Raw genomic sequence first — 17,113 nt, forward strand, 5'->3', positions numbered from 1 at the left:
GAGACACAATACTGAACGTAATTACGTCATGTCATTAAATTCGATAAGTAGGCATAGTAAACAGTGTGTTTATGATTAATAGAGTGTAAGATTTATTATTTTTTTTTTAATAGTTATAATTCGGCAGATTTTTATCATCACTTGTTGACCTTTAAAACAAAACCATTCAACACGATTTTCATCGATTAAGTAGAGGGGAACGATCTACGGTATCCAACGTTACGGTTCTTTTTTTATTTTTACAATAAAACTTAATTTATCACTCTGCCGTGGTAACAATACTGTAGTCCATTACAAAAATTCTATCGATTTGATTATAATATTTAATCCTAACATCGGAACATTCAAATTGGATAGGCGTTTTCAACGAAAGTCATGCCTATCGAGACGGATACTCCTGACGATGACGATGGTAATGACGTGGACATGCAGGTTTGATTTTGTCGATAATAAGATTTACGAGATGATTCAGAAATCGATGATACAATTTTATTTTATTATAACTAAGTTAATACCTTACAGGTTAGTTTAATAAAATAAATATAATTTGCCAAAGTATGAAAAAGAAGGAATTAATTATAAAATTAGTTTTCTGGTTGAATTTAATATATGTTCCAATTCTAAGTTGTTAATAATGTAAATTAAATAAGTGTGAAATAACGTGGGAAGTTGATGTATAATCAAAAACATGAAAGTTATAAACTGAACTAAAAATATATAGGTGAATATAGTTTGCTTATCATATTCGCGGTTTTTAAACACCAATTAAAACACATAGGTAACACAAAACAATTCTAAAATAATTATTTCTAAAACATTTTAAAGTGACACACTTGTTAATCAACTATAGTTATTTAACCCACAAAATAATTAGAAAACTATATGGAAAATTATTAAAATGTTTATTATTAACGATATTGTTTATTACTGTAGTTAAATATAATTATTCTTGATGACTTTTGGGTTAGGTTATTTATTAAACGTATGAACTATAACTGAGGACTACTCAAGGAAAACGAATTATTTTTTTTATAGAGACGCAAGTATAGATTGCATTGTGCCAATATATTATTATTACTTGAATATTACGATTATGAAAAATTTTAATATCAACTATACGTCTATACCTATCTATAATGTTATTGTTAAAACCACATCAAAATGTGACTTGACATAATTACATTTTAAATCCCGACCAATCTATGTAATTTAATCAAGTACAAAATTAATATTTACCACTTCATTAAATGATAGCTGATTAGTTATGAATGTATATACTATACTATACAATAACCTATACTAGCTGATATCATTGACGACTAAAAAGGTTAGTCAAAAATAAATTAATAAATTGATTAATGAAATATTGTAGTTATAGGACCGTAATTACATTCATTGTAATATTATCGTTGGAATGATATTTTTAAATAATAATCTCATTTAACAAATTTCATCAATGCAATTTGACGTGACGTATGTTCTAAACAATGATCCCATTATAGACGGGCACTATAGATAACTGTGTTGTCCTGGCCTAAAGATTAGAGCACTAAGACAACACAATATATCTTATTACTTGTTAGTAAAATAGCATGGAACATAATTAATATAAAAAAAATTATGATAGAATCCGAACCTATTGTAGACACCCCGACGTTCATCATACCTACACACGTCATATCTCCGGTTTTAACGACGTGCCGTTCTCTCGGGAATGATCGATAATAATAATCTGGGCGGTAAGACGAATTATCATATAGGTATTATATTCTTATTAAACACCGAATAATAATAATTTGTATTTGTGAAAGTAAAACACATTCCGGAACTAGTTTCTTGTATGATACATATATATAATGCATATATGCAGATGGACGAATAGAAAAACTCCGAGGTGACTCAACGATAGCGTGTACAGGATCGCACGTAGTAATATATGTAATGATAATCTGCAGTGTGCATAAGAAATTATACTTAAACGAAATGATGACAAAAAAAACGAAAAAAAAAAAAACGAGTAGGTAATTTCCGACGTAAGTGGCTGCAGGAATTACCACGCAACGAAAGCGTATTTTGTTCGCGATAGATTTCAACGGGTCGGACCCGACATCCGACCGCGGTAAAATCGTCGACGATATTAAATTCTTCCGTACGGGCAGTGCCGTACAATGTGTAATATTACACGGCCGCCGCATTTTCTCTACGTACATAAATCCTACCTCCTAACAAATGGCCGCCGGTGTCACAATATTAGTTTGCCCTACGGCGGCCGCCGACCCGCAACCTCCCGACGTCCGTCTACGCGACGATATGATATGATACGATGGGTTTTTGCAGGGTTTGTTGTTGGCAATTTTAGCGTCGTGGCCGTCGACGACCGGCGGCAACGAAGACGACGACGACGACGACAGCAAAAACGTCGGGTGGGAAAACGTGCCGGGTGGAAGTCACGTGCGGACACTGAACGAGACGAATTTCCGGGAGACGATCGGAGAAAATTGCTGCGTACTGGTGTTTTTCCACGCTGATTGTGAGTTGAATCCGTGTCGAACGTTCCAAAAATCAATGCGTTGCCTATAGGCATATAATACGACACTGGACTGCACATTCTCCGGTGAAGTTGCTCGCCCCGTCTTTCGTAGGCTCCAGTGACGCGATTGGGGGGTGGGGGGGGGGGGGGGAGTCATAGTTTTCAGAAAACCTTCGATGTTATAATATGATTTTTCTTGTAATTTTGTTTTAACAGTATACAGTTCTATAGAAATATAGCTTGGAGGGACCCTAGGCTCTCCCTTCTGTGAGCCACCCCTGTTCGTAGGTAGGTCTGCGAGGGTCGCATGTTTACGTATTGCAGGGTAATGCCCTAGAGGTTAAACGTCTCCCACATACTCCGCACCCCTCCCTCAAAAAAAAAGACACTTGAATACTACTAAACAACAATCATAAATTATGCATAGTGATTTCTGATTAGTGGTCATATCCTGCAAATAATTAGTATACAGTATTAAATATAAATAATATGATTATAATAAATGTTACGCCAAATTCGTGTATTGCCGAGTTCACGAAATCAGCCAGACATCCGTCGCCAATTGCTGAATACGTGTGAGATCGGCATTTTCAAGGGCATAATACCTATACCAACTGCCGATTGAGCGAAGTGGGTATACTGGTATGGTTCAGGTACCCACACCATAGTATTGGTCATCCGTCCTGTCACGACGTCATAATATGTATATAATATGGACACCGACACCTCCTCTACCCATAATACCTGCGACGGTCGTATCGTTTTTATCGGAGTTCCCACGCGCACGAAAACGCTAATGAATAGAAATCCTCCTCCCGGTACATCCGTGTACAGTTCGTCCGGCGTGAAATGATGGCTTTTTTTCGTATTAAATTGTAATTATCAGGTAGGCAGGCGGCCTATATGCATATTGCGCCATTATAATATTATAATAATATATTATACGTCTTAACAGTTATTATTAAAGTCAAGCATAGTCAACCGTTGTTACGCGCGTTCGATAGACGTGTCGATTATCGGGGTTATAAGATAAAATCGAAACGATGTCGCAGTAAAATATTAGAAAGCTCGTCTCGTTTAATACGTTTTTATTGGCGCTACAGCCGTAGAAATCTATGGTTCGGAAAATCATAATATGTATACGTTTTGTATTGTTAACGCGGCGTTCTCACTTGTAATGTCATTATGTTATGTAGTGTAACGCGTTTTCTACAAAAATCTATTAATAGGATTAACAATTATTGTTCTAGTATGTATGCGTGTACTGTGCGTGTAGGTGCGATATGGCACACAATATAATATAATACATTTGTTTATGACGTACAGGTACATTGAATATTTGAATACAATATTATAACGAACAGTATACTTAAACTAGAAGAAGGTACTTATTAAAGTAATCGCATTTTTCGTAAACGAGCTTTGGATTCAATGAAAACAACAAAGTTAATTATTTAATAACAAATTTATAGATCGTACCTATAGAGTTTACAAAAAAAAAAGTGGGATAAAAATAATGCCGTACCAAAGAAGGTTAGGTATTATTATAATTTTTATTACGTGTATTAAATTTAAGCTTTGAGATCGAAATTCATCGACAATACAAAATTAGAACGATTTCACTAGTACACCTCTACCTATATCTAAAAAAAAAAAAAAAAAACACATTAGCCGGCTTTACACGAATATCACGTATCTAAATTTTAAATTGTATTTTGAGCAACAAAAATTACATTCATCCATGAAAACGTTTTTAGTTCTTATAAAGAAAATAAAGATTGCACACCTACCATTTACCAATCTACCTGAATTGTTGTGTCATTGTATTACTAATACATCCATGACTGTTGTGCCAGCACTCGAGTTATTGTGGTAAGAATCGTCTAGTTCATAAGAATATTTAGTGCGCTCATACACTAAAAAAATGTACATCAAATATGATATTATAACGCATAATATATACCTACCATATATTATGTGTTACTTTAATGCAAGTTAAAACGTCATTGTACAATTTTTATGACAACTTCAAATCGATCATATTTTATACTTTATAGGAATGAAAATAGAACAGGTTAATGAAAATATTCATTATTCTTTTTTTTTTTGATGTCAATAAAATAAAACTGTCCAATTATATTTTTATAATATTATCATCGTTGAAGTATTTTCACTTGTTCAGACCCATTATAATAATATACGCGTTGCGATTAAGAAAACATATTTCGTATAGCTATATCCAAGTGCAATTATAAGAAAACGTATACACACAATCGGAATGCAAATAGGCAATGCAATAATATTATTATCAACATAAATAATTTCCCACGGACAACGGGCCTTGATTGATGTGACTCTCTCTTGTGGCCCGAGAGTTCATGAATAGGTAATATCGAAGTTGTTTTTTTCTTTAAATATTTATTGCGTAGCACTGTTTTTCTGATACAGGTATTATTAGAATATGGTTGGCCGCATAATAATTAAGAGAAGAGGTTATGCGCATGAGGTCAAAATAAATACTAACACTTTTAGAATGTCTCATCTGCACTTCGTTACCGTCGAGGTCGGATTCGACAATATTTTTTAATGCGCGGTATATTGGTGGGCGATTGACCATTATTGCATTGCACTCAGGTCGACACCATACCGTTTCATGCATCCACAATAATATTTTATCGACGTAGGTATACTGTGGTAATTCCGTAAAAATACGTTAAAATGTCACATTGTTGGAGAAAATATGTTCGTCTCGTTTCCCTAAGCGTGCCGATCGCCGCACAATATTTTATACCGCGTTTAAAAGCGTATGGGAGGATAATTTACAGGCTTTACATTATGTGTTTATTTATGGATGTGTCCACAATATTATAGTGTGTAATATTTTTATCGTAAACAATTTCACGTGAAATCTTTACCGATCGAAAAAAAAAAATCTAAAATACCTAGGTAAGCATTTATTTTTTTAAATTGCTTTAAAGGTCGAAGAAATCAATTTTTCCGAAATTGTATTACCTTTCACGTACCTCCTACTCGCGCGAGACATATAAATTTGATTTGTTGAAGTAGTTATAATATTAGTGCAGGAATTATTAGGATTAGTTGTGAAAGAAAAACGATGGTGGACTAAGTAATAAAGCGGAGAAGGTGGAAGTACCTAAATCTCACAGCCTGTCCCTACGTAACGAATACAATTCTGTGGGGAGGAGGTCGTCGAGCGAATGCTAGTTGTATATAATAGTATGTGATGTGAGAGACGGAAATAGGTTATGTTTTAATCCGAGCCACGAACAGGTGGACATTTCTCTGCTAAACACACGTTGTCATACCACGGTTTATTAGAGGGGTTAGAATTGGTATCAACAATAATGTTTTTGTTGAAAATAATGTCAGCCGTGCACTCGTGCAGGATCAGAAATATTTTTATTATATTAATCCGTTTATTTATTTTTGCGGCTAAGAGTATATTACCTAACCTAACCTATAGCTAAAGATTTTAAATCCCGACGATTTAATAATCCTACCCCGTATATTTTATATTGTAAGACGTCATAACAATAAACATTTTTTATACTTTATAAGCTCCGACCACTACTACCACTCCACCACCCCTCATTTTTGGGTGATATATCGAAATCCTAATGGCGAGTTTCTGTGCAAAAATAAGTAACAATACACTCAATAACAAATAATTTTCGGAAGACGTTTCTACATTTTCTTCGGGACAAAGTGTTCAGCGACATGCATTCCATTGGAATAATATCACTATAGTTCACACTACACAATATTAGTTTTCTGAACGATTATCAAAGTGTTCAATACAACTGATCAATCAATAACAATAACAATTTTTTTCCAATTGGTTGACAACTATATAGTGTAATCAACAAGCATGTAGACATATGAGAGTATGGAATACTTGTCCACTATATGCTATTGCCTAGTCCTATAGTGGCATCATTGTTAGAAATAGATAGCAATCCCTGGATATAATATATTATATATATGTGATAAGACTTGAACTGTATCTTTGTTGTTAAGCTTATTATCTTTATCTCTATATCATACACACACACATACTTGATACCATAAATGGGTGGAAATGAACGGTGAAGTATCTCCTAGCCTCGAAAATATTATTCGACTAGTTATGTAAAAGCACCTCATATAGTGACAACTAGTTCCCCGTGGTTATCCCGGTTGTGTCATTTGGATATAGTCGGACGGGGATCTTGGCGACGTTCACCAAACGGACCCAAGTTGCAGTATGCTATCTTTATCTAACAACGTTGGCCCCGACTTCTCTGTTTCGCCCTGTTATCAGTCCATGTCTGTAAAGTCTATGAGTGTAATACAGTCTTGCGCAGGGTGTAGATACTGTGGGCCGATAAAACCGGTGTTCGCTGACGTTACGGCCGCGTTGCAGGGTGACCATTGCATCGTGGCCGCCGCCGTGGACTGTACGGATGACACCGAGTTGGCGATTCAGTGCAACGTCGACGGGCTACCCACAATGCTGTTCTTCTGGAACGGTGAACAGACAAAGACGGTGCGGTACCAAGGCAACTGGTCGGAGGCAGATATGCGGCTGTTCGCGGTCCGTACGTCCGCCAATGCGCACGACAAGCCCAAAAAAGTACGTAAAACCGTTGGCGCAGCGGGCAAGAAGCACAGGGGGCGAGTCCAAAAACGAAAAAATTTAAAATTTAGAACGAAAAAACAAAAAAAAACCGGTGCCCTGAAACAATAAACGAAAACTGTCCGGAGTGCGTCCAAATTTAAACATGGTAAACTTGGGTAACCACAGTTAAATTAATATATAAGTATATAACACGTTTACAAAGTTTTTTTTGTAACAAATAAGGGTGTGTCTACAATGGTTACGTCATATAGTGGGTAAATATAAATGTTATACTCCTACCCCGGTGTAAGGGTTTTATTTTATTACCTATGACTACATAATATTGTCTTAGGACTTATTATTTTACTACTCTGCCGATAATGTCTGTGAACGCTTTTGAACACACACACCTCCGTTCACTTCTTTATACACATAATTTTGAGGGATTTCAATTTTTAATAATCTTGACGGATATTTTTTGTATTCCACTTTATCCACAGTACTTTATGTAATTAAGGCTAATTCTAACGCGACGATGTTTTAATTTATTTTAGTGTTCCTGTTGCGTTATATTTTAAACAAAATACAAAATACCATACATTGGCAATAATAAACGGAAGAAAAAATGGCAAAACTTGTCGTGATTTAAATTGTATCAATCGGCATGAATCGATAAAAACACTAATCACTGCCATCACTCGTCACATAATATATCATATTATACAGTGTAATAAAAGAATAAAACAAACAATAAACCGCTGCAAATAATGAAAACATGTTGGTTATAGTTTTTAAAAATACCACTTTTCACAAAATCATACACTGAAATGTCAAAAGTATTGTTGTTGTTATACCAACAACGGCCGTAAAGAAACTAAGTACCGACTCAAATCTGTGACACATTACACCGCAATTATGTACATGTCGACTGTGCTATATAATATTTCAAGGAAAATGTTGGCAATAAAGAGTTGTGGTGGCTTAATTTCGGTAATGTGCGATATATTTCATGCGACAGTAACATTTATTTTGGCAATATTATAGGACTGTAGGAATTTTGAAGAATTTGTTCAAAAATCTATATTGTATTCAATGTACCATCTATACTTATTCTGTTCATTCGTCATTTGTTTTAAACTATAAAAACAGTAAATCATAACGATAGTTTAATTTTCAAACTTTTTTTTTCATTTTCAATTCGACATTGTATGAACGAAATTCGTTACACTTTTTAATACAATTTGAAAAAAAAAAAAAAATGTAGAAACGTACCTCTATCAAGTATTTATTAGTATACCTGACAAAAACACATTACAAAAACACGAGTGTGGAATTAAATTATTATTACTTTTGTAAAACATATGATTGTGGCAAATTTGTTCACATGCATGTATTATAATAAATTACACGTCAATGGTAATAGCTCTAGACGCTGCGTATAATATTATCTCCGCACTATAATATGATACACGTGTTCAACAATAATAATTATTATTGTTCATTTAATTTAAATTAAATGTAAATATTAAACATTTCGTTCGAATTTTCGATTATATCATCAATAATTAGCAAGGCTGGGCATTAACGAGTTAAAAAGTTAAAGATAAGTTAGAAAGTTAATTTTATTTTAACTTTTCAACTTAACTAGTTACTTTTGGCTTTTCATTAACTTAACTGTTAACATATTAAATTCTTTCTTAATTAACGTGAAATTAACGAGTTAATTTTTCATTTTAAGAAGTAAGTTAAGTTAATTTATTTTGTTTTTAATTTTATAATATTTCACTATTTCAATCTATTTTGTTTTCATGTCAAAAAATATGTATTGTAAATTGTCTAAAGTTAAAAATTTATATCATTCGAATCTTACTTATATGGAAATCTGTATGAAGTATTAACACTATATCCTATAATTTAGTTTTGGGTTGGAAAAAAATTAAGTACGTTAGCGTTGTATAAACAAATTAACTTTTTTTTAACTTAATAAAAAGTTAACAAAAAATGTGTATCAACTTTTAACTTAACTGAGTTAACCTATAGTTAAATTAACTTTTAACTTTTTGTTATTGGTGCATATTAACTTAACTTAACTGAGTTAAAAAAAATCATTAACTTGCCCAGCCTTGATAATTAGGTATATCGAGGGTACCAAATTTAAAAAATTTTACTCTTCTTGAAATATTTCAATAAAATGATGAAAAATATAAATTGTGTATGTGTTGTAACTCCTGACAATACCTATACGATTTAGTGAGATTACACATGGCAAACTTCAATAATTACATATTGATTTATCAAGTTTGATAGCCATGGTTCAGGAATTACCTAGTAAATGGTCACAACTTAAAAATATACCTATTACCTTATACCTATTGTTTATAGAACTATATTTTTGTTATGTTTTTTTTTTTTTATCAAATAATGACGTTAAAGTTTGTAATTTGTATAGGTAAATGCATTGCAGCACCTATTGAGCATTTGCATATTTATATTTCTCTATAATATTAATAACCATAAATCATAAGTGAGATTTATGTAAGAACATTATAATGTGTCTCTCGATCGGTTTTTTACGATATTTTAGTTTTTAATCGAGTTATGAGCAATTTCAAATATTATTATTCTGCATACTCTTAACTCATTTAAAAATTAAAATATCGTAAAAACCGATCGAAAGATCACAGATTATAGGTAAATTTAGTGTGTATCAAAACTAACAGCACACTATTCGACTATATTGAAACTGGCGAACGAAAATTGTCCACGTCTTACGAGAGTAAGACAGAGACAACACATGCGGGTGGGTGCGCTTTAGTACGGTTTATCTTTGTTTCTACGATAAAGATACTTGTACAAATTTTGTCCTGGACTTGAGTGCCTCTAGTATAACTATAGGTATTAACGCTATTTTTTCTGAACGAATGAGATAGTTCAAGAAAACAAATTTCGCGTAATCTTAAATCCCCTATATATATATAGTTGCACCCCGCGCCAGATGTCATCAACAATAAACACAACTTAGTATAATGTAGTACGCGCCGAGGGGAAAACTCATATGCAAACATTGTGCTGCTGCAGCGTGACTCGCGCATACATCGCTCGCCACGATAATAATAATACATATAGTACTATTATAATATACCTGCCTCTACAACTGGCAGTTGTAGTAGTATAGTCTACGTTCGTACCATCGGCGGGTGTTTTATTTTTTTCTCTACCTCGTTAGGCGACCGTGTATAGGTACAAATTTATCAAATATAAACGCCACTGCTACATGTATAATACAGGCACTTATTGTTTCGGCGTGACAGAGCGCGCACGGACCGTCGTCATTCATCCGCTCGCCGGTGGTTGTTTCGTCCATTGTATGCGTACCCATATAATATAATATAATATGCAACCGGCGACGTTAACTTCGCGTCCCGTGCCTGCAGCACAGACCACGAGCGGCCGGCGATGTGTGCGGCTGGAAAATAGGCCACGCCGGATCTTATAAGCGCCCGCTGAGATGTGACTTCGAAAAACTTGGCCGACCCTTGACGGGGGAGCGTTGTATTATTAATATCAGCGCAACGCGCGGTGTGCAGAGAACATTGCGCGAATGAAACGACTGTTAGGTACACGACCATCGCTCTATTGATAAATAAATGTATACTTCGCGGCGCGATTGTTATGCTAATATTCATGTAGACATAGAATGGCAAACTCGTGTTTGAAAATATTGCGTTTGGCCACGGACAAAAAAAACCCGACGAGGGTTTTGGCTCTCCATTAAGACAATAATATTTTATGAACAAAGGAAAACGACTGCAATAAGCGACAAAAAAAAGGGAGGGGGGGGGAATAGGTACCGCCTGTACGGCTATATAGTTGACAGGTACTTTTGAGAATTAGTTATTTCGTAATTTCGTATACAATAATTCGGTTGCAGTTAATTATTTTTTAAAAAAAAGACTGATCGACGTTAATAAAATCATGCAAACGAATTGCAATAATTATAAGAAAATTCAATATGTTATAATATTAGTAATATTAATATTTAACTGTTTTTAAATGTTAATGATTTATAATATAATCACGTTCAGTGTAATAAAACACCAACGTAACTACCCGTATTTATCTTTAATTAGCGTCTTTAGTTATTCGGGTAAAGAATTAAATAGGCGGGGAAAGGAGACTATAGCTGAGCTTCACTCACCTTGGCACAAGTCAGAATTGTGTTACTATCAAGACTATAATTTTGAAAGTTGTAATAAATCATTGTAATTTTATATGAACGGATTCTGAGGTGGAGCTCGTGGTCTACCCAAAAATAATAGTCAAGGTTAAAATGCTTGACGATTCGTTGATAATTATTTCGCAGTTTAACAAAATCCGTTGTTTGAACAACTGAGAAAATTGAAAACTACATCTTCAAAATTAACCTGTTTTTAATAACCAATCGATTATTAGCTGAACACTGATATTTTGGATTACTTTTCATTTTAGATTACTTAAGAAAAAGCCAGCAGTTTCAACACGAATAATACTTATTGTGCACGAAATGAAAAATGTATTTCTTATAATAATAATCATTTCTTTTTTTTATAGTTTTATCGATTTATGACCCATCAAATTAAATAGGAGGTACTGTTGATGGACGGTTTCCCCCCTCAAGACATTAAAGTCATTTTAATTACCTATGTTATCAAATTTACATATTGTACAAATTGTATAGATTGTAAATATGCTTAAATAAATTAAATAAAAAAAAAAAAAAAGTTTTATCGATTCAAAAATTCATCACTTGATGAGCATTGTTCTCTCTTCATTATGAAATCAATTGAATATTGAGGCCCATCAGACATAATCATTATTAATTACACGATACATTTTCGATTACACTACTGAGCTAATTTAACTTTTCGGCGGGTCCATGTCTTACCATCAAAACTATAGGCACACTATTCTAATTGATTAGGTGAAAGACTTAGCATCTGATTATAACAATTAATGGACGTCTCTATTTATTTCGATTCCACGTCCTTAACGGATCGTGTTTGTTCAGCGATTATAGTGTATTTGACCTCGGAGGCCTGCTGTGCATTTGTCTTGCGCTCTACAATGTGCGTGAAATGTTTTATAGGTAGATCTACCTACCACGTTGCTTGCTGTAAATCTATTCTATGACTTACCCGACGATTTCGTCTTGTCGAGATCACAATAACGTCTTACGCGTATAACTTTCTCGTGACATATCGCTTATGGTCGTGTACCTTACAACCGTTCGATGTACAAGATGTGTAATTAGTGTATTATTATTATTTATTATCAATGTAGGTGGCGCCTCTTTAATATTTCACGTTTTCTCGTTATCTTCAAACACGAGAAGTGCAATATTTTTCTTGTGCATTTTTACCCTGCTCAGTTGTCTGTGAGATTGTAGGGAGTGGCCGCTTACCTGCGCATACAGAAACAATTGAAATACTATTTCTTATTACATTTCGCCGAACAACCTGGCGGAACTGAAATTAACGTAATTCAATTAATTCTTCCAACAACTGTGCTGGAATCTTAAGATTTCTCATTCAGTCGGATGTATTTGTAATTTGTATTCAAGTTTAAATACGCGAATATTCGAGTACACTCCAGTACACTCGAATGCTTTACAACACAAAACGAAGTGTTTGTAGTTTGGACAATAGTAACACAGACATTCTGGGTGCCTTGTACCTAGGTAGGTAACACATATTATAACTTCATTATTGTTATAACATTATAATTCTATTAAACAATTTAGAACTATAACGAAAAGTTGACTGCAACGTTTATAACAATATTACGAGTTTTGTATATTATTATTGCTGATTCAAATTATATTCAGTTTGGATAAATTGATATGTTTCGGTTGATTGCTTGATTATTATAGCAATATTTGCACACAGACACTTCAGTGTATAGTGTAACATATTATTTAATATTACTATACTGTAGTCAACTTCCTATTATTTAAGTAATACATTTAAAATGTATTTTTACATCTCCTTACTTGCACCTATCATGTCACGTCCTATTGTAATTATTACTAGTTAGCATAGTAATTAATTGCATTACACAAATATGTATTATAATACAATCGTTATAGCTACATGTAAATATTGTATCCTGAAATCATACGATGACCAATCCTGTGAAGAAATATCGACAAATAATACAATATATTGGTAGGTAATAATAAATCATTTGTATGGTTTTTGTTAATTTCAATAGAACCTTCAAAATCTCGATCAAGTATAGGTACATAATAAGTATCTACCTGTACATATACGATATAGGTACTTATGTTGATTGTTGGTGTAGTGTATTTCGTCTGCAACCTTCAATGGCGTCACCAAGTTATGTCAGAACGACAATAGTTGGTCTATATTGTATTGTAACTGGGCGAAATTGTTTTTCGAGCTCTCTAAATAATCATTGAAAACCAATTGTAGACTTTTTTTTTTACACCACAATTGAAAAATCAAAAAGTAAAATTCAACTAATCATTATATTATTTATTTACAATTAATTAAAAGTAGGTTGCTCACCGTGATGTATTTTTTTTTCTGTATTTCGCGATTGGAAGGCATTGACGACAATCGCATTTTATGGCGTCTAATGAAAGTAATTCAATATAAATAATACACCTAACGTATAATATTATTATGATACAATTTTCTCATTCGATTCATACTACGTTCGTATAATATTATAATAATTCATATTTGTTTTGAAATCGTATAACAAATTCGACACTAAATATTATATTAATTTGATAATTGAACATTAAATTTATAAAAAAAATATTATTTTTCTATAGTTTGAATGGAAATTAATATAGTTTAGAGTGGATTTTTAAAAACAAAACAAGTACGATTTCAATATTATTTTTACAAGGTTTCAGCGGTTTCATTATTTGTTTTGTATGATTTTGGAATAAATAATTTTTAATTAAAAGTACAGTTTAAAAATAATATTATCAAACATGATATTATAATGAAATTTATATTTTCAGAATATTATAATAAAAATAAATCCTAATGAAAATTACAAAAAAATTAAACACATTTTTTTATGAAGTAAAAATAAATATAATTATTATATTTTTACTTCATAAATATATAAAAAATATATTTATAATATAATAATTATTCATGTAATATTTATTACTTTTAAAAACTTGAAATATAAATCTAATAACTAAGTTAAATTTACTTTGTTTTTTTCAGTTTTATTTTTTAACCAATATTTTAAATTTCAAGTTAATATGATATTCTTATCACGTTCAATGCAATTATATTTAGTTTTGATTAATCTAATTTAGTTTTAAAAGCTTGTATCTAATATTATTATTATTATTATAATTCTTAAGTAAATATGTACCTATTTATAAACTTATATAATATCTAATCATAAGATCTAAAAGTGTAATAAACATTACTATTTTCTCAGGTTTAATGATACTATACTTTAACCTAATTTTACGGTAGGTATCTATCAATTAATCATGTAGAAGTAGAATCGAAACATTTCATTCGAAAAAATTCAAAATATTGTAGAGACTTACCGTTGAAATGTATAGTGAAGTATTGTGTTATTGTGAAGTGAAACTCAGTTTCCAAACGTCAACAATTTCAAAATATATATAAAATTCTAAAATGTAATATAAATATTTTAATTGGGTACCTAGCTTATCTATAATAATTATTATTGTGGTTCAATATTCTAAATATGGCTTAAGATGGTCACCGACGTGTTTTATCGAGTATACTATAGTTTTTCCTATTTATTTGGTAACACTAGAATTGGGATATGACAGCTTATAAGTTTTAGTACACAGAACTCTGGAGATACCACATGGAGGTTGACTGGATATAGTTATCAATCAATTTAGTTTCTTCATTTTTGTTACTCCGATTTAAATGATTATTAAATCATGTTTGTTTCATAATATTTACATTAATATGTAGATTATTTTTTTTGTCCATAGTTGTATTGTGAGTTTATAAAACGGAAAATTATATTTTTTCAGGAAACATGAAAAACTGATTTTTTATTGAACCATTTGGTCTATTTTAGCAATTTGTTTTCTACAAGTACAGACTATAATGTAACGTTATGTATGTGTAATATATATTATATATATTATGAAAAAAAAGCAAGATCAATACATTTTGATAAAAATTTGATATGGGCTCTTTTCGATATTCACAATTAAATTAATATACGTATTGGTGAAGCTAAAATTATTAGTTTTACATACATTTAAATAATTTATCTATTACCTATACCAAGCTTACATATATTTTTGGTCACGTTCAATGGTGATTGAATTATCAATACAATACAATCTAACAACTACTTGGCCTCAAAAGAGGCAAACCAAAAAGACACGTAAGATAACTGATAAGTCACTTATATCAGTTATATCATTATCTGAAGTTTTATAATATGCCTTTGATAGTTGTTGTTGAATTTTTCACCGCCAACTTTGCGCTAAGTGAAATCTGGAAGTTTTAATTCAAAGGCCACGTGTTGTGACTGCGGATCCAATTCGAGTAGTATAAAATTACTACATGGACTCAACTCGTGATTAATTCAAGCGATCAAATTTCTCGGTGCCCAACTCGAGTTTTCCGATGCATCGTGATAGTTATTAGTGAAAAAAATATTTATTCATAGGCTCATGAATTGATATTATAAAATGTTTATATCATATTATAATATTCATATAAAGAATATACTTGGGTAAATTATTATTAGGTATGTCAAATTATATTTCCCCGAGAAGTCGATGATTGAGTACACCCTCATAACATATACTATATATCAATCACATTGCGTTCATTAACTACATACGATCCAAATAAGTAATAATTACCAATGTACAACCGTCTCTCGTACCTGGGAAAATATTGAAATATTATCACCCTTAGACCCGTGACACCTTTCAATATTTTTGTGGATGATATCATCAAAAAGGAATATAATAATATTATAAGATAATAATTAATTTCTACTATTATTGTCACATTTAAAACATTAGGAGGTTGGAGGTTTATTATAAAAAAGATCAAATACAATTTCAATAAAATGTAATATTTCTTTAATAGTTATAAGTTTAAATATTATGTTATACTCGTTTTATAAACATTATTCACTCCAAAAACCGTACGTGAATTTCCATAACCACGTTATTTATTATTAGTTAGTAGGTACCTATAGTACCTTATAGAGTACTTATTATCATCATTATTAATTAATACCTATATAAAGTTTTATTTTTTTTTTAATTCTGCGGTAGAATGGGTAGTAGCGTATCTGCAGTAGAATAGGTAGAGTAGCATCTGAGAAAAAAATATTGCTCGGAAATTCACATAAGGCTCAACCTACGTTTTTTTTTTTTAAATATCGGTTTAGAGTACAGGTATAAGTAGAGTAGGTTATTAATTGTAATAAGAATTATAACAAGAATCATACCTAATAATGTTACTATTGAAGTATTAACAAAATAAATGATGACTGTTATTTTGACATATATATTTTAAGAGTAATGCTAACCTGCGGAGTAAATAAATACATTTTTCTAGGGAATGTAAAATTTACCTTAGAACTAAAATGGAATACAACCAACTACGTTAAAAAAAATCTGTAATCGCTAAAATGCATGCTAAAGGTACAATTTGATTGAAAAAGCACTAGTGAGAATGTAAAATATAAACAAATTAAGGGTTTTACAACGAAGCGAATGATTTTAAATAAGAAGAGTATAATATAACTTCTGATGAAGGGCGCATTTAATTCACATCGGAGTCGTTGTGGTATTCTGCATTCAAGGCGTTCTGAAACAAATTTTAATGAAGGTATTATATTAGACTTTTCGTTTATGTGAAACAAAATAGATATTATAACAAGAAATAATATACAATAATGAAACCCAACACGAG

The 17,113-nt window shown here is 31.8% G+C and overlaps 2 protein-coding genes across 3 annotated transcripts in view; one reads left to right on the forward strand and one right to left on the reverse strand.

Moving 5' to 3' along the window:
- The first annotated feature begins 375 nt into the window (after nt 1–375).
- LOC132938050 (uncharacterized) lies at nt 376–12,705 on the forward strand. Its single transcript, XM_061004719.1, has 4 exons — nt 376–432; nt 2,338–2,530; nt 6,895–7,163; nt 12,574–12,705. Exons 1-4 carry the CDS (start codon nt 376–378, stop codon nt 12,703–12,705), a joined length of 651 nt encoding a protein of 216 aa, XP_060860702.1.
- Nucleotides 12,706–16,249: 3,544 nt separating this feature from the next.
- LOC132938535 (short neuropeptide F) overlaps nt 16,250–17,113 on the reverse strand; it is a 71,138-nt gene continuing 70,274 nt past the window's right edge. For both annotated transcript variants that reach the window (XM_061005426.1, XM_061005427.1), the window contains exon 4: nt 16,250–17,008. In XM_061005426.1, coding sequence (XP_060861409.1) covers nt 16,964–17,008 — 45 coding nt within the window. In that variant the 3' untranslated portion in view covers nt 16,250–16,963. The remainder of the gene's footprint in view (nt 17,009–17,113) is intronic.

The sequence above is a fragment of the Metopolophium dirhodum genome, chromosome 2 (genome assembly GCF_019925205.1).
Source record: "Metopolophium dirhodum isolate CAU chromosome 2, ASM1992520v1, whole genome shotgun sequence".
Taxonomy (NCBI): Eukaryota; Metazoa; Arthropoda; class Insecta; order Hemiptera; family Aphididae; genus Metopolophium; species Metopolophium dirhodum.

What these genes read in the sequence shown, in the direction of transcription:
- LOC132938050 (XM_061004719.1), top strand. Translation starts at nt 376, where the DNA reads ATGCCTATCGAGACGGATACTCCTGACGATGACGATGGTAATGACGTG. An exon ending in GGTGTTTTTCCACGCTGATT is followed by an intron (nt 2,531 to 6,894) that starts GTGAGTTGAATC and finishes AGTCTTGCGCAG; the next exon opens with GGTGTAGATACTGTGGGCCG. An exon ending in CGCACGACAAGCCCAAAAAA is followed by an intron (nt 7,164 to 12,573) that starts GTACGTAAAACC and finishes GTGAGATTGTAG; the next exon opens with GGAGTGGCCGCTTACCTGCG.